The sequence below is a fragment of the Ceratosolen solmsi genome, unplaced genomic scaffold, assembly GCF_000503995.2.
Source record: "Ceratosolen solmsi marchali unplaced genomic scaffold, CerSol_1.0 scaffold31, whole genome shotgun sequence".
Lineage (NCBI taxonomy): Eukaryota > Metazoa > Arthropoda > Insecta > Hymenoptera > Agaonidae > Ceratosolen > Ceratosolen solmsi.
In genome coordinates this window covers 1,378,033-1,396,958 of record NW_011948432.1, presented here as the reverse complement: position 1 = coordinate 1,396,958, position 18,926 = coordinate 1,378,033, and the positions used below count along the sequence as shown (strand labels likewise).

Genomic DNA, 18,926 nt, shown 5'->3' with positions numbered 1-18,926 from the left:
TTTAAAAATATTTATATAAACTTTAAATAAACTTTGTATTTTCACGTGCACTGTGTTATATGAGAATGTATTACATTATATTAAAAAAAAAAAAAAAAGAAAAAAAAATCTAAAAGATTACTATTATAAATTTATAAAATTAATATATAAAATTGCAAAACCTTATTACAATTTAAGTTGAAAAATGTTATAATGGATGGCAATAAATTTTGGAATAGACGAATATGCATAGTGAATTCTACAAACTTCTAACATACCACATAGATGTATTCCATTGTGTTTGTTTTATTTTGTTTTATTATTTAAAGAAGTTTTATTATTCACAATTTTTATATATCTGAATTATAAGTAAAATTTGTTAAACAAAATCCATAATAAAAGTTTGTAAATAAACTAATAACTAACGATAGAATTTGGTAATATGTCTGCAGGTGACATGATGGACGTGGAGGCGGCCCTGCTCGAGGGCTCCCCAACAATGTCGACAATCTCAGATTTCAGTGACCAGACGTACGCGGATGCTGGTTTGCTGGATTCACCAACAATGATGACCCCCATGATCTCGAGCACGAACAAAGCTTTAAAAGAAGATGAGCTCGGACCGAAGTTCATACTCAATCGTGAAATACTGAAAAAACCGAAATTTCGGATAAGATTACCCTACCTTATGATATGCATTAGTATCATTGAGGTGAGTAGAAGTTTCTCTATGCCACGTTACATTTACAACATAAACTTCATAAAATAGATGAAAATTTTAAATGCAAGTTTTAAAGTATTCTTCTTGACTCTTATAACTACGCAATATTAATTTCTAGTTGAAATATTGAGTCTAGAAAATCTCTTAGTGAAAAAAAAAAAAGAAAAAAAAATCCTATGTATGATTGAGTATCCGATACTACAATTGAATATCAAATTCAATTATACTTTGATCGAAATTATTTTGCATTATAAAATTATATCATCAGTATGAGTAGATAAAGAAACGAAAAATAGAGGTATAAAATATTAAGTATGAGTGAGTATTTGAGCGAATTGCATGAATGAATTATGCAAGCGAGATAGACAAGTGGATAAGAAAGTAATTGATAATCATAAAATAAGATTTTTTTATATATAATATATATGAAATTTAAAACAATAACGAAATAGTTTTATAAGATATATATTTTGGAACTCATACTATTGTAAATGTATTTCCGTCCAAATACCTTTCTGCTTGTATAACAGAGAAAGTTAATTAATAAGAAAAGCAATTAATTTATAAAGGCAAAGATTTTTTTACTTTACGCCAAAGTAGAGTTTTCCTTCGTACAAGAGTATTAAAAGAAAAACTATTGAATTATTTTTCGAAACGTTAATTTAACGAACGTACAAATTATTAGTATAAAATAATGATAAGAATGGCAATTATTTCATCTTATTACTCTTCATTACTCGTTTATACGTATAACCGATGATAATTATGTTATGTCCATTTCATCCTCACTGGCAGCGTCACCATTTCATTTTCGGTGATCTACGATTGTGAAGCAGAATAAAAAACTCGATCTAGTTGAATCACTTGAACTTTTAATTTATTGAAGGCTCCGAATAAATAATGAAGTAAATTGTTTACTTTATGTGTGTGAATTTAAATTATATGTAATATGGAATACCGAATATTCCGAAAAAGAATTTAGATTATTAATCGTTCCACTTGAAATTAGCAAAGGACATTTATTATAAGCATATGAATTGAAATAATTTAACATAACTTAAAATACACTTTACTATAATAGTATTATAATATTGTATATATTAATATCTGATAACATATTAATATTATTATAGTAATAAATGGAAATACCTCTATATTGAATTAAAGCATTAAATTCTATTTAATGATAAAATCATTGAAATTTAAAAGCCCGTTCTTATTTATCTTTCAAACACCAATAATCAATGAATGATTAACGGAAATTACGAATTCATAAAAAAAAAAAAGCATATTTTCCTAATAAAACTTGGTGAATAATATTCAGCTTATTTGTAACTAAAATTAATTCACCAATTATTTAATCGATTTATCTCTTACTGCTGATTCCCACCGAACACGCAATTCAATTTCCAAAAATATTCATTATTTTCTTTTATTGCATAAAGTTTTATAATTCTTTCTCGTTTTTAATTAGTTATTAAAATTTTAAAGCAAAAAAATCAATTTTTCATTCCAATAAACTAAGTGACATGTTTCAGTTAGTAACGATAACGTTGCATGATTTATTACGAACGTTTCGTGAAATATTGATAAAATAATCTAGTATTGATAATTTTAATATTAACGTTTCATATTCATTACTCTGATGTAAACATTAATTAGCATCAAAGGCCTTAAGCACTTGAATATGTTAAGTGTTTATAATGATCTTACCTTTCATGCCACACAGTTTGCATTTACGTTGATTCTAGAAAATGGATATAAAGCGAGAAAAAACAAAATGACTTTTTTTTTTTTTAATAGAAGATAATTTTGCCGATTATATACAAAAATAATATAATACGGATTGGAGCAACGTTCGAAGAATGTTAAATATGGGAAAAGTACAAGCTCTCGGAGTCTTATGTTTGTAAACATTGATTTCTGCGAATTATCTTTTAGTCTACGCCTTATTGTCAAGCGTTCTACAATATTTTTCCGCATAGCAACGACGATTGGCAATTCTCGAATCCTCAACGACTTGTCGAATATTCTGTAGCCTCGGACCGACGTCATAAAGACATTCGGCCAATCAACAAACCCAAGCACCGCTAATACTTAACAAGGGCGGCTCACTGTATTTTTTTCAATCATTCGGCGGTCATCGGTTATTGCTCACTCTACTTTTACCAATCGTTCGCATCTCTTATCCATCATTAGCTTTTCTCAATCGTTTATCGGTTATCGTTTATCGGTTATCGTTTATCGGTTATCGTTTATCGGTTATCGTTTATCGGTTATCGTTTATCGGTTATCGTTTATCGGTTATCGTTTATCGGTTATCGTTTATCGGTTATCGTTTATCGGTTATCGTTTATCGGTTATCGTTTATCGGTTATCGTTTATCGGTTATCGTTTATCGGTTATCGTTTATCGGTTATCGTTTATCGGTTATCGTTTATCGGTTATCGTTTATCGGTTATCGTTTATCGGTTATCGTTTATCGGTTATCGTTTATCGGTTATCGTTTATCGGTTATCGTTTATCGGTTATCGTTTATCGGTTATCGTTTATCGGTTATCGTTTATCGGTTATCGTTTATCGGTTATCGTTTATCGGTTATCGTTTATCGGTTATCGTTTATCGGTTATCGTTTATCGGTTATCGTTTATCGGTTATCGTTTATCGGTTATCGTTTATCGGTTATCAACATCGTCACATACCAATTAAGTAATTACATTAGTATTAATATTAGTATAAATAACAGTGAAGCCATAAGAAATTCAAAATCAATTTAAGTGCGCCATATTCCAGCAGAGACGAGTGTATGTAATTTAAGTGTCATTTAAGAGTGAAATTAACCATAGCATAACAGCAACATTTATTAACGTATCTTAAACATAAATCTAAATTCAGCGACGGTTTTTCGTCCATCTAAATTCAGCGACGCCTTTCGCCCTGCCTTAAACCAGCTACGACTTACAACAGCGACGGCTCTTCACGTACATACTATAAACACCATTTATAATCATATCATTGTATTCAGAAAATAAATAGAAAAGCAAGATACACTGTGCGTTGAATTGAATAATTGCATCTGTCTCCTTCACTTGACACACAGCAAACACCCCCACCTAACATCATCGGGACGTTTTTAAGTCTACTCCGAGACACTTACAATTTCAAATTAATAATCGTAATATATTCTATTGACTCGATTAGTTCTAAAGATATTTATCAATTTAGAAATATCGATATAATATTAGGAGCAATTATTAATTGAATTTCAATAATAAATACTAATGCATAAATGAATTTTATAGAGTAATTAACATATATAATAAAATTAACGAAATTTTTTTCAATTTTTTTTCTTCAAAATGTAAGTAGATTCATACGCGCTTATATTAATACGTCGAGAATAAAATTTAACTCAATTAGACAGTGATGTTTAGTTCATCATCTTACAATAAAAAATCAAATTCGATTACTTTTTATAAATCTCCACGGCTAGCAATGTATCGAAAAATTGGTAGTTTCATTTTAACAATTTTTATTGAAAATTAATTTTTTACCGCAATTTTATTTCCGTACCACACTGTAATACCACAATAATAGATATACAGATGAAATGCAAATGATATTGACGTGTACAATCGATTGGAGAAAAGAAAAACTGCCGCGTTACGAACACGCGCATTCATCGAGACGTAATAAGTACATTGAGTCGCGGTACAGTGAATACGTAATTGCCGGCATAAATTCAATGCGCAGCGTAAGTTAAGTAAGCAGCAGCAACCCGATACATACCAGACATACACGATAGACGTGTATATTATAGGTATGTGATGAAAAGCACTCCGCGAGCTTTCTTCCATCGCCACCAATTTTGGTTTTAACAGCACATTCGCCAGGAAAATCCCTCTTATATTGGACGCTTGCGTCGCATCCCTGTAAATCCCCCTCTCGCCCCCCTTACCCCTTACCCCTTACCCCTTACCCCAACCATCAACATCAGCCCGCACCCATCAGGCCATAGGACCCCAGGCAACCTACCTTTATTAAATGCATCAGCAGCAGCAACCAGGGCGTTGATATTTAACGCCCTATTCGTATCCAAGGCCATTCAAAACCGGACGTCCTTATTAAACTTACCACCCGTATCCAAGGCCATCCGTAACCGGAAGACGTTACGTGACGATGCACTACAATTATAATTGGACAATATCGTTAGATGCGCCATGTTGCACAACGCAGTATAACAATTTCAGAAATCTTAATAAAACGGATGGTGACTTCGTGATTAATGTTTTACCGATGTTAACAAAACATTCTGAATCTTTAAAAGTGCCATCCACTTTCTGTCTCTCTGTTGTAAGGATTTCCATGTCGTGTTGAAAACTAATCTCAGTCATAGCGTACTGTGTATTTTGGGCTAAATCTGTCGAACGCGTATTTATACTAATTTTCTACTCTTACAAATAAATTTACTTTTATTTAACATTATTTTTATAATTATAATAATAAGTAAACATTTTGTTCGAGCCCGATGTCTTCATGTTTCAGCACTGGCAATGAAATAAATAGTAGGAAAGGTAATTTTCATTGTAAAATGAAATTATTTTTTAAGTTTTTACAGTATTGTTTTATCGTTAAAAAAAATTATCGTATGAAAAGCATGTAGTATGGAATTATCTAGCAATTTTTTTTTTATAAAATAGCAATAATCTAATTATCAAATTTATTCTTGAAGAAAATTAATTTCTTGCTATTAGCATTTTGTATTGATGGTGGTGTAATAAATTAAAAAAATAACTTTTTAAATAATTAAACACAGATTTAAATGATTTATACAACAACTATAAATATATATTGAAGTATATGACAAAAAAAAATGTAGTATAAAATAATTGCAGCCTATAATTGTATCATAACACAGATGTGTTAATGTTAATGTATTGCAATACAATATTGACAACACGTCATTAATAAAAATTTAGCGTTTATTTTAATTGAAATCGATAATTGAATTTCATTTATTATTAACAGATGATAAAGAAAAAAAGTCATTATTTACTCTATCACAAAATTTCTGATACTATAATCAATTATTTCTAATACTAGAATTAATTGATTTTATCATCTATGCATTGACATAATTCCATAACTATCGTCGGTAGAAGCATACTCGTGTAAATTATCACTTGAACTTTTCATTAAATGACAAACGAATATATATATATATATATATATATATATATTGAAATAGATTATTGTTTATTCTACATAGAAATAAATAATATGTAAGTAATAATCGGGGTAAATATAGAAATATAGATTATTGAGTACACAAGGGTTTATACATTTTCATTTTTATTAAATTAAAAGTCTAACACCGTGATAATCTGTTATCTAAACATACATTCTATTAATACAATCCACTTGATCTATTTATTATAATTCCTAGGTTGAATATTACATATAATCTTCATATTTGTATTTTTATTTTGAAAATACTTTAATAATTCATAAAAACTTTTAAAAACGTGTAATTAAGAAGGTTTATACTAGCCATACATGTTAAGCGAGAGCGGATATTCTAACTTTTAAAGCTGTTTACAAACATCGAAAAATATGTACAATAATTTTTCTTCATTAATTGTACGAATATATTCTATTAAATTATCTACGTTGGAATTATTTTTATTTTGTACGTTAGTTAAAAAAATTAAAATTTCGTTTTCACTAAATCAAGCTTCGTCATTACAACTTTTCCAATACATTAAAAATTAAAAATTTTAAGACGAGAAATAAAGTGTAGAAGATACGATGGCGAACGATATAAGCAAATGAATGTAAGGGAGACACGGACAATATGAATAGCGACGTTACAGTATATGACAGGGGGAGGGGGTGCAAAGTATGGAAGGTCATATAGTATACCAAAGCTCGAGTTCCAGGGGGATCTTACTAGGATTTACTCAGCGGGTAACTCGACACATATAAAGATTATCAAGCTTTTGTTGTTTCTCTCTCTCTCTCTCTCTCTCTCTCTCTCTCTCTCTCATTATCCTTGTTACGCAGTTTTGTTGATACAATATTAGAGGAATAGATGTTAAGAAAATAAATGATAGCAGTAATCTCCTAACCTAATAAGCATCGGGTATTAAGAAATATTTTAGTGGCTTCGCGAGTGTCTATCAACACTCCTAAGTATTTTTTGTTTAACGTTTCTCGTCATCTCTTCTAAAATTGTTAACCCTCACCTTAAAGGAAATTATTCTAGAACCTTCAAACGTATCTATCTTCTTAATAGTGTACATTTTTTTTTTTATTTTCGAGGCAATTAAAAACGTTGATTTTCTGAAACTCTATTTTCATTCTGATAGTGAAACTGCTAGTTCTGTAATATTTCATTTTCGATATTTTTATTTTCTTGTATTGCAGAAACATGCTATAAAGATTAATTCGATGCGATGATTTTCCTTAAAAAATTAAAAAAATGATTTTTAATTAGAGTTCTAAAATAGGTTGATTATAAAAATTGAATAGAAACCAATGATTATTGAATTATTCAAAGTTTATTCAAAGTATCATCTTATTTTCTAATATCATTTATGCTAAGTTGAGCAAACATGTATTTTCTCATAATTAATTGTTTCTCACAAGTTAATGTACGAACTATTAAACTCAAGACGGTATAAAAAAGAACGCAAATGAATATGAAATAGACATTAATTTATAATTGTTCAAAATAATTAAAATTGCTATTATATATTATTCATTAAGTAAACTAATAAATTTTTCAAATTCAACACGAAATCTTTCATATCTTTTATAAAATGTTCTATAAGAAGCACTAACCTCGGCTCTTGTAAAAGATAAATGAATTCTCGATCGTCCCTTTCATCTGTTACTCACGAAAAAGTTGGAAGACTCATTTATTACAAACTAGCTTAGTTGAAAATTGAAAGAGATGATAAGAACTCTCGTATTTCTACCCGATATAGGAAGTAAAATTCACGACACGTCGTCGATAGTTGTACGCGTAAATGTTTATAGAATTGGTGCCATTCGATACTCGCCCTCACCATAACTGAAAAGTGTCTGTGTTAGTAGTGACATACTGAGAGGCGAAGGCTTACGCGTCCCTCGGTAAATTAATATCCCTCAACCATAGTGCGAGGGAGGCTGACTCAACTTGCCGTAATAATTATTTACAGTCGCTCCTCGTGCACTCTTCAATCTTCATTAAAGCGAGAGGTAGAATTGTGCTTCACGTCCATGCAAGGATGATGAAATTGTGCTGCTGGGAAAATTGCGCGTGTGACTTTTCAGTCACGATGTGCTTAGTGTCTCCAGCCCTATACCTTTTTCCCTCCTCTTCTTCTTCCGTCTCTCACCTATACGCTCACTCGCTTTCTCTCACACTCCCCCCTACCCACTCACTCGCTCACTCTCTCTGTCAGTGTCTCCCCCCCCTCTCTCTCTCTCTCACTCCCTCTCCCTCATCCGAAGCGTAGAAGTGTCATTTTGTTTAAAATTATTCTGGACTAGTGAAATGGAGTTTCTACCTCCCCAAGCGGCAGTCTGATTTAGCCGACAATTTAGTCGGTATGTAACATTGACATGATAAGGATGCACGTTATTGTGCAATATGCGTACTTGTAATGTCGAAATTTGGTCTAATCAAGCGTAAAGATACACAGTGAGACCCAAAGTGCAATCCTTGAAGCGTGTATATTACATGTTATGTGGTGGCATTAAAATTACTGTTTTCTAGCTTGGATATTAGAAACGATCTAAGCAACTACACTCACAATTCTTTGATACGATAAAGTCCTTATTTTGTCATACCAGTTTATATCACGAAGAATACTATATGAAATTTGTGAGAGAAATTCTTATGAAAATACAGATATTTTTCTTTTCACATTACTATAAACATTTCGACATTAAAATTACTTATTTATGTAAATTTATTTATCATATAAAGAATATTTATTCTACTGCAATATTGTAATGTTGACTCATACATCGCTCATACAGCGTTAAATGATTTAAGTTTATTTAATAAAGAAGTTAATAAAGATGTAATAATTTAATATAACCTGTAGAAAGTTTACATGTGTGGCTATTTATTAGAGAATAGGGGGGGGGAGGGGGCGGGGGGCAGAAGATAAGAAATAATTAGAGGAAGAAATATATTTAGAAAAAAAAGTGTACTTTAATAGACAAAATTTTTCCGATTTTTTCTTACGTATATAATCGACTTATTTATATATTACAAAAATATATCTAATTGCGCTGAAATGTCTATTATATTCTTCAAGTTATTTAAACATATTATGACTCGTTTAAGATATTTATAATTAAAAATTCTTTATTACTACGTAAAGTAGTCTTATCATTCTCTGTATGCCAGTAACTAGTTAAATTATGATAATGAAAAGTATTATAATAAATGATATTTACACATCAAAACGAACTTTAAATAAGCAATATTGTCGATCATTTTGATTTCCTTACGTCCCTTCTGTCTAAAAATTATAATTAAAACGCATAATTTTTATATAAATTATTAAAGTCATATTATATTATATTATACCATACTATGTGTAAAATTGACTTAAAGTGTATTTTAACATTGATTTCTGAATTTTTGTTTTATTACAAAAATATGCAGCATTGTACGAGTAATCAAATTAAATTTATTGACAATCATTTTATAATACTCGGTCGAAAAATTAAAAAAAAACAATGAAACCATTTTCACCAATTTTATAATAATAACAACACTATTGAACGAACTTTTCAGTAAAAATCATGTAATTTAAGAAGAATTTCAACGTGATATTAACAAATAAGCATGTGAGAAAAAATGGAAATAAAAAAGGAAAGTTTAAAGTGAGAATCCATTCTTCCAGATAACGGTCCATTGTCTGAGTGACGAGGTAACGCTTCGCGAATGGCTGCTCTACGATCCTCGCCAGCGCATTCAAGGCTGGAGGTTTATTTCCTACATGCTTTTGCACTCAAACGCCCTTCATCTCATGCTCAACGTAGTCATTCAGCTTGTGCTAGCCGCTCCACTCGAGGTGAGGCTAATTAGACTCTTACATCGAAGTCAACCGTCTGCCTCCGGTCCCCCCGTCCTCGCCACGATAATCCCATTGTCTGTCCTTCACGTATATATGAATTGCAAATTACATGTCCGATGAATAAGGTAAATTTAAAATTAAAGAAGTAAATACGTGCGTTGGAAAGTGCCGATAAGGGCTGGCCCATTACCGTGGTCATATTAGTTTGTATTTATGGGGGTGCATAATGATGGAGCGATAAATTGAATAAATTGGACAGTCAACGAACCCCCGTTTTGCGTAAATCGCCGTGAAATTTCACGATGCGAATAAATCGATAGGCGTTAGGTTATGGATAAAGACTGGATTGAGCATCAAGTAATTACATATATATATATATATATATATGAGAATGCTCGAAATTGCCTTTATTTACTTAACCCTTCATCGCCCTATGAATTGCACACAATTTTTATTCGCTTTTAACGATGATAGTAATTATACCATTAGCCATGCATACCTTCTTAACCTTCTCGGGGGCATTCGTTAAAATCGCAAATTAAATCGGCCGTAGCTCGAAATTCAAGAGCGACCACTTAACTTCATAAGAAGCGAGTTGCGCACGTAATCACGGCATGATAAATTATTGTGCATTAAAAGCACGTGGCCAATGGCGTTTGATCCCTTTGAAGATAGAATCCCACGGGGCTTATTACGCCGGGTAACGAGGCTCCGACGATAGAGTGGAACTATCGACGGAATAGCCGCCACTCAGGCCGTTAACATTCAATAACGTAGACTGCGCTGGTGGTTGGGGTTTCACAGGTGGAGCAAGGGCGGCTCGCGGTCGGCACGATTTATCTCGGCGGTGGAGTTTGCGGCGCACTCGGGGCCTCGCTGTTGCAGCCGAACCTTTATCTCATCGGCGCATCGGCAGGCGTCTACGCCCTCCTCACGAGCCACCTCGCTCATCTTTATCTGGTGAGCCATTTCCTTCACTTTTCTACCTGGCCTCTGTATCTCTGACACGAGATGCCATTCGATAGATCTGGGCAGCTCCGCTCTCTTACACACGTACTTTTATCGCTCAGCGGGTATAGCCAACATACGCCAGACATTAATTCTTATTTGGACTTTCCTTACGACTTTTTATGCATTTCTCGCTTCCTCGAGAGCCTCGAGATCTCTCGATGATAAGCTTGATGAAATTGCGTCCTCGGATTACCTCATCTCCTTCTCTTTCGTCTTTCGTACTTTCAAAGTCGAAGTCACCGCTTTACGGTCAATGGCGCCGCGATCTATGCCAAATGCTTATCTAATAATTATAATCATTTCAATGATTTGAAGCAGCGAACGATATATTAAGGAAGTATTAACATCACGTAGGCATGTGTATCGCCGACATCGAATCGACGACCGTCGATTAGTAGCGGGAAAATTCATTATGCAAAGTCGTAGGGAAGCATTGTATTTTTAATTCAGCTTTGTCAACGAAACTAAGCAAAACCTGTTCCATTGTTAAAGTTACGCGTTAAATTTTATTAAAATTGAATTACATTAAAAACTACGATTCTCGATATGTTCAATGTGTATTATTATCAAGGTAAAGTGCGATTTTAAATAAACATTGTCTTTCAAATGATTACGAGATTTATAAACGATGGATCGAGCAAACCGTTGGCGTAATAAAACTTTGTCCCTAGTCACCGTTTTTCTTTATTTGCAAGTGTTAAGTTGAAGCAGAGGCTAAGCTTCGAGTCGAATGGCGTCGCGTGTCAGACATCCGCAAGCTCTCGCTTAATATTCTCAGGTTCTCTCGCAGGACATCGAGGGCACACTACTACTCAATGGGATTTTATTGTTACAGTGCCACGGGGAGTTGCGGTACGCGGGCTGGAGACTCGGCGCCGTCCTTGTGCTCGCGGGCGCGGACGTAGCCTCGCTTCCCGTACCCGGACTCCTGGGATACGGACGCGTCGGCTGGGCGGCTCACGTGGCCGGCGCCCTGGCTGGTCCTCTCCTCGGCCTCGCCGTCTTCCCTAACCAGAGCAAGAAGGACGCGCGTGGCCGCAGCTTCGTCCGCTTCGTCAGGCTGATGTCGGCGGTGAGCGTGACGCTCCTCGCGGTCGGCGCCATCCTTGGCAATGTCTACCTCATCGCTCTGCCCCAGTTGAGGCCGCCCTCCTGACAAAGAATCGAGATGCTCGTGCAGCTCTGTAGGAAGTCCTTCCTCATAGTGAAGATACGAGAGGCCGTCGACGCGGTCTTCGAGTGAGTCGTTACGGCCGACGATTAAATAACGCGACTGCGTATCGCGGCCGCGATACAGTGCTCGCTTGTGCGAGTGGACGCTTGCGATTCGCCAAACGCCAATAGCCAATATCTGATGGCAGCTAGTCGTTGATTTGATCGTGAGAATAATAATGCGTTTCCAAGAATGGGCAGAGGGCGACACATGTCAAAAGTGCAAAATTCATTTGTAATTAATTGTATAATAAACACAGGCTCGCGGCATTCGTTCGACAAGTTTATATGGCCATTGTGTTTTTCTTTAAACTTTTTATTATAATCATCAAGATACGCAAGAAAGCATTTGCAAATAATTTAAAAAAAGGAAACGATCATGTGCGATAACGCTACCACGTTGCTCTTATCCGGTCGAAAGCGCACTTTTATTCACTATGTATTTCATATTGTAAAAGTTTATGTTTCTTTATTCACTAGCAGTTCGTTATAATATATATTTATTAAATGAATTTAGCAAACTACAATGTTCTAGTTGCAAGGAAAAAAGACGAACAAAGCTAATAAAATTCTATAACAATTAGTTAATCATAATTAATCGATATAAGTGAGTTTTTTGTTGTTGCTATTTTTTTTTCCATTAAATATTATACGATTAAATAAAAATTATTCATTATACCATTACTGTATGTTTAAGTTTATTATATAATGGTGTAATGATTAATGAAATTTTAGCCACTGAATGTTGCATTATAATCATTGGTCATTTCAGATAAAAGAACATCTGCCAATTTAAAATAAAACATTTCAATTGTATGGTTTATTATTTGTGTATGGCTGGTATCGAGATGTCATAATTTGGTATAATATAATTTTTTAAATATTTAAACAATATTGATGAAAATTCGATAAATATTACGTAACTCAGTGTTCATAGTTCTCGAATATTTATTAGAATTCGAATAAATACAAAAATTCTATTACAAGTACTTGGTAATAAATTTCAAGGATACAAAAGATTCGTTTTCAATTATCCGATATTTAACATTATCAATGACATTATATAAAATTATTAATCTTATAATAATTAATAAAATTCGATAATATTTTAATGATAGAGATAGCTTAAAATATTATATTTCTAATTAAACTTTAACTCGTAGTTATATTACTAATTTAGCCAATGTTTTCATTATTTTATTTCATCATTTTTAGAAAATTATAAAGCAAAATATATAACTTTTTAAATTAATTAAAACTATAGTTGATTTATACAATACAAAGTATAGTATATTTGTATAGTATATAAAGTATAGTTGATTTGTACAATAACAAATATACATTTTCATACCAACAAAATTCAATGCAAATATTTGACAATCTAATATGTTAATAATTTTTAATATTTAATATTTAACCTTCAGTAATTAACCAAATAGTATATTAATACTTGAAATTACTTAATAATTCTTATAAATAAAGGAGATGAAACAGATTTGTAAAAGATTAATTTTTAATTGAATCGAGCTATTTTCTTAATTATGTTTAGAAATTATATGATTAGTGTAGTCGAAATTAAATTATTACAATATAGCTGAAACATTCATTGATATTTTCCTTAAATTGCGGCTTAAAATAAACACAAGTTTAAGAAAAACAAGAAATCCTTTAATTTCAATCGATAAATAATTATAATTAAAATTAGAGTTACATAAGAAAATTTTATTTTTTTCGGTTTAAGTATGTATAATATTCGCACTTTTTCATATAAAATTGCTTTTATGTGATATATAATTATACCACAAACTTTTAAATTGTTGGTGGTATAATTTAGAAGCCTAAAAGTACATAAACGTATGCGTAAAATATAATTTTTGTTTCGTGTTTTATTATTTTATACTAACCAATATATCACCTAATTGTTTGTGAAATTTAATTTTTATGGTGTCTAAATTGTTAATAATTTCAAGCTGCTATGGTGCTATTTGAATAACTGGCTAATGTAATGTGTAGTTATTTTTTATTCGCATACAATAATTTTAATAAAGGAGTTTTAATTTTTAAAAAATATTAATTCCGTTTTACACTACCGTTTTTACACAAAATCCTAGTTATTGCATAGTTTTAAGTCTTTCAAAAAAAAAAAAAAAAAACAAAAAAAAAACAAAAACAAAAACAAAAACAAAAACAAAAAAACAAAAAAAAAACAAAAAAAAAACAAAAAAAAACAGTAATTTAATAATTAAATTTTATAATGAAATGACTAATAAATGTTAGATTATGGAAATATTTAAGATGTCTCATTATTCGTATTCATGTAATATAACGGATAGCTGAGTATATGAAATATTATTTTAATCTTCTTTAGTCGTTCAATAATTTTTTTCTATACCAATATTTACTAAAATTTTAAGTGTTAATTAAAATATTGAAGAAAATAATTTGATTAATTTACATACTAGTAAGGAAAAAGAATAAATTATCGAAGATATTAAGAAATTATTAGAAAAAAATACTTCTCGAATATTGCGTATATTATTATACATAAACTATTGTGTTTGAAGTATTTTTATGCAGAAAAAAAATCGTTAGTTGTAGGGGGAAATAATTTTTAAGTAGAAAAATTGGTATTATTACTGTAAAATAAAGAAAATATTACTAATTACTTATATTATGTAAAAAAAAAAAGGTAATAAGCACATAATTACAGGAGACATTTATGATGCACTTTGCCATACATTGATTAGTATGTTATTTATCAAATATAAGAAACGTCAACTCATTAAGTAAATATCTATGCATTTAAAAACTGCCTAAAAAGAATTTCTGCAAAATTATTGTATATCAACTTAATTTATTAGAGATTGTATAATAAATATTACATTGCAAATTATATTGGAAAATTGTAACAATTTACGCATTGTGACATTTGATATTACAAGTATTTTGTAATATACATTTGATGAGAATTTATCATGTCCATAATGAGGATCATTAAAATACAATTATTATCCGTAATATACTGCATTATAAATAATGCGGTTTATAGAAAGAAACAGAATAATTTTACGTCAATCGTAGGAAAATTTATCGTGAAATATTCTATAAATCCTATCAAGTTTCACGGCAAATACCTTATTAGTCGCAGTAACACACAACTACTTGAATCCTTAAGGAACAAAATTCTTTAGGACGTTGAAAAGAATATTACACTTTAATTTTTTTTAACATAAAAAATGCTCTAATGTATAAAATAAAATATCGCGAACCTTCATGTAAAACTGTACTGCCAATATCGAAATAGCGTATGTATAAATGTATATGTGCATAAGAAAGAATTTAATGAAATTAGAAAGGATATAGAGTGTGAGATTAAGAAATGCAACTAATATTCAACTTTCTTTCGAATTGTAACTAATATTTTTAACTTGTGTTATAGGAAATAAACGTTTTCCAAAAAAAAAAGTTAATTATTTTATAAATAATAAACTTAAAAACTAATTACAATTTTCATATACCATATCCTCACTATATTTAATATAATTCATTATATTTATTCATTCATCGTAAACATATTCATTAGAAATTTAGGAACAATTCGTATTTCTTTACATTTACTGCACTCATACTGTGGGTAAATATTCTATAAGTTGGCTCTGAAACGTTTAATATTTCATACATAAAAATGTACTAACTCGGAGTTTATTGTCTAATTGCAATGTTTATTTTCATGCATTTCATGTAGACACGTATGCATGAAAAAAATAACTGAATTGTATAGTTCATCGTAATTTATTGTATGCGAACTATTTTTCCGTATAACATATATGAAAACTGTGTAAAACAATTCATGTATTTATAGAGAAACCATTTTTTCACGAATGTACAGATCGATAGGTAAGTATATAGACAGTTAATTTGAATTTATCATGAAAATATATTATAAATAATCATATGTAATAGATTTCAATGCTAATAACATTGTTTTCCGAGAGCATTTCAAAACGAGTGATATAAGATTAACGTATAATCTAAAATGTTAATGTGCTTTAGTTCGTATTTATTTTGATAAATGGAAAATATTGAAAATTATATCTATCTGGAAAAGTGTAAAATTAATCGAAATATATAATGTTTACAGTTTTCAAAAGATAATTCGGAATAAATAGGATAATGCTATTTGATAGAAAAAAAATTTTCTCTCATTCTTCTTGACTTAAAATTTGTTGCATAAAATTCTGTTTGCAATGTCAGTAAAGTTATAAAAACGTTAAAGTACCATTTGCTAAATGCAATAGGATAGTACATTCATTAATGCAAATATTTAATTTTGTGTTTGTTTGTTTGTGTGCGTGTGCGCGTATATACTGAACTGTTAAAATTTAAGTTCTAATAAATTTGTTAAAAAGTTTAATAATAAATTATTTTGAAACATTTTCTAAAGCTTAAGGGAGATTGCACTGATTTTTATTCAATTGATAAAATATAATATGTAATACATATATATATATATATATATATATATATATATATATATATATAATACATTGTTAAAGAATATTTCTTTGTACTATTGAATTACAATCATAATTTATTAAAGTCAAATATTAATTTTAAAAAACTAAAGATATCCATTTTATTTAATAGTAATAATTAACTTAAATTTCACCCCAATGGTAAGTAATTGTCTAAATGCTATAATCGATTCGTATATTACTTTATAAAAATACACTTTAATAGTATTTTTATAATTCTTTTTAGTAATAATTAAAAAATATACTTTTATATAATTTATTAATCTTATGTGTTATTATGTATATAGTTATCTAAATCTAAATAAAAATTATTTTTAGCTTATTTGATTTGGTATTTGTATTTAGTAATTTGTTTTAGATTGTCACTTACTTATATTATTAGTTGCATTGAATTTAGAGAACAACATTTATTAAATTGTTTAAGTTCATAACTTTACAAAAGATTGAATTTATAGTACGAACAGTAGAGATATAAATTTTCTTTTGATTTAATTGCAATGTCATTTTTACAAAAGTTTTACAGTTTAGATAATAATAATTGTTTTTATTTATTGAATTACTTATGAGTAATAATAAATAACGAATTAATTATGGAATTGATGAAATATGTATTTAACTATGCATTATTGAGAGCAACTGACTCTTACGATAGACATGTTCATTGCAAAATACGATATAATTCATTACTCGTGACCCAGTAGCTGAAAAAAATCTACACAGTTCAATGTTATGCGAACTTTAAACGTATTTTTCTCAAATGATTTCGGTCATCGACTATTATGAATTATGCAAATGGTTATGGAAAAAATTTTCGATTCAATTGCTTTGGAGGGTTCAATAATTTAATTGATTTATTATTGGTTATCATATAACTGTTAACTTAATTATTTTTCATTTTTTATTATAAATTAAATAATTACGTTCTGATGTCAATTTAAAAATGAAAACAAAAAATGCATTAGATTTAATATATGTACTTTATTCGTACTTTGCGACATTATTCTTTTTTTTTTTTTTTTTGTGATTGTTTGATTTCATCGAGAATCATAATAATATTTGTAAATAATATCGATAACAATTATTAATTTAAATTATTTGTGGAGAAAACACATTCATTGGAAACGTTTCTTCCATGACAAGGATATATTAGTTGCATTATATAGGTAATAAGCTGTTCCTGACTTAAAAAAAATTTAAAAAAATTTTATATAGATATGTATAGATGAAAAACAATATTTCTATGTTGAAAAAAATATTTTAAAAAGTATATAAAATATTACTAATAATTTTAAAACGAAAATTCAGTTTTTATAATCGGACTAACTCGGTGTTGATATAGTGAAAATTTTACTGAATGGTTCAGGCTTATGTCGTGAAATATTATTAAATTATATACATTAATGAATGTTAGTAATTGTATTGTTCGATATAAATATTGCAATATAGCATTTATTGCTAATATACTAATTTAAAATTAAAATTCATTCTTATGTATTATCTCACTCTCTCTCTCTCTCTCTCTCTCTCTCTATCTATCTATCTATCTATCTGTTTTTCTATCTCTTTATCTCTCGCACTCTTCCACCCTTCCTGTCAGTCTCACTTTCTCTCATTTTCGAGGGGTATTGTACTTGATATAATGAATTAATGGAGATAAAGCACGAGGAAAGGGAGCAGGATAGAAAAGCAGGAAGCTTGGCTTGTCGTCGCCGATAAGAAGAGACAAAGAGTCCAAAGGAGAACCACATCTATGCCTATAACATCGGTAACAAAAGGGTCTCTCCTAGGTCTCTGTTGGTACAGTGACCACTACTACCTTCTGACCTCTCTTTAATATTACATTGCAAATTGAACTGAGAAAGTCGGTAGACACAAGTTAGACAACGCCTGGCGAAGAGAGGGAAACTTTGTCGATCTTTATTAAAGTGAGACGCATTATCATTATACATATACCTCTATACGACACGATGCAGCTCGTATACGTCTTATGGCTATTGTCTCCCTTCCGCGGTTAATTGATTTCTTAATGTTACGCTGAGAAATAATGTTGCTTATGCTTTTACGGCTAAACAGAATCATTAAGTTAAATTTCTTTATATTTCAGTGTGATAAGTAAAATCTTAACTATTATCATTTCATGCTTATATAATATTGAATATTTATCTGTATAAAATGTTATGAAAATCCGTATATTTAATAAATATTTTAAACAAAATGGAGGAATTTCTCGTATAAATGACAGTTCCCTTTGATATATTTCATAATATTAAAACGACAATAATTTGTGAGGATTTACTTTATTATTATATTTATAGTTATCGTTACATGTTGATTTTTTTATGTTCGCAGTCATCTAGAATATTATCTATACTATATTAAGTCATTTTA

At 30.1% G+C, this 18,926-nt stretch overlaps 1 protein-coding gene across 1 annotated transcript; it reads left to right on the top strand.

The window, feature by feature from the left end:
* The first annotated feature begins 392 nt into the window (after positions 1–392).
* rho-6 (serine protease rhomboid 6) lies at positions 393–12,306 on the top strand. The gene is made up of 4 exons (XM_011502179.1): positions 393–691; positions 9,607–9,777; positions 10,585–10,740; positions 11,627–12,306. Exons 1-4 carry the CDS (start codon positions 422–424, stop codon positions 11,945–11,947), a joined length of 918 nt encoding a protein of 305 aa, XP_011500481.1. The 5' UTR covers positions 393–421; the 3' UTR covers positions 11,948–12,306.
* The last annotated feature ends 6,620 nt before the right edge of the window (positions 12,307–18,926 follow it).

Coding starts and splice junctions, on each gene's coding strand:
- rho-6 (XM_011502179.1), top strand. CDS start 422: ATGTCTGCAGGTGACATGATGGACGTGGAGGCGGCCCTGCTCGAGGGC. Junction 692..9,606: donor TATGCATTAGTATCATTGAG/GTGAGTAGAAGT, acceptor CCATTCTTCCAG/ATAACGGTCCATTGTCTGAG. Junction 10,741..11,626: donor ACCTCGCTCATCTTTATCTG/GTGAGCCATTTC, acceptor TTATTGTTACAG/TGCCACGGGGAGTTGCGGTA.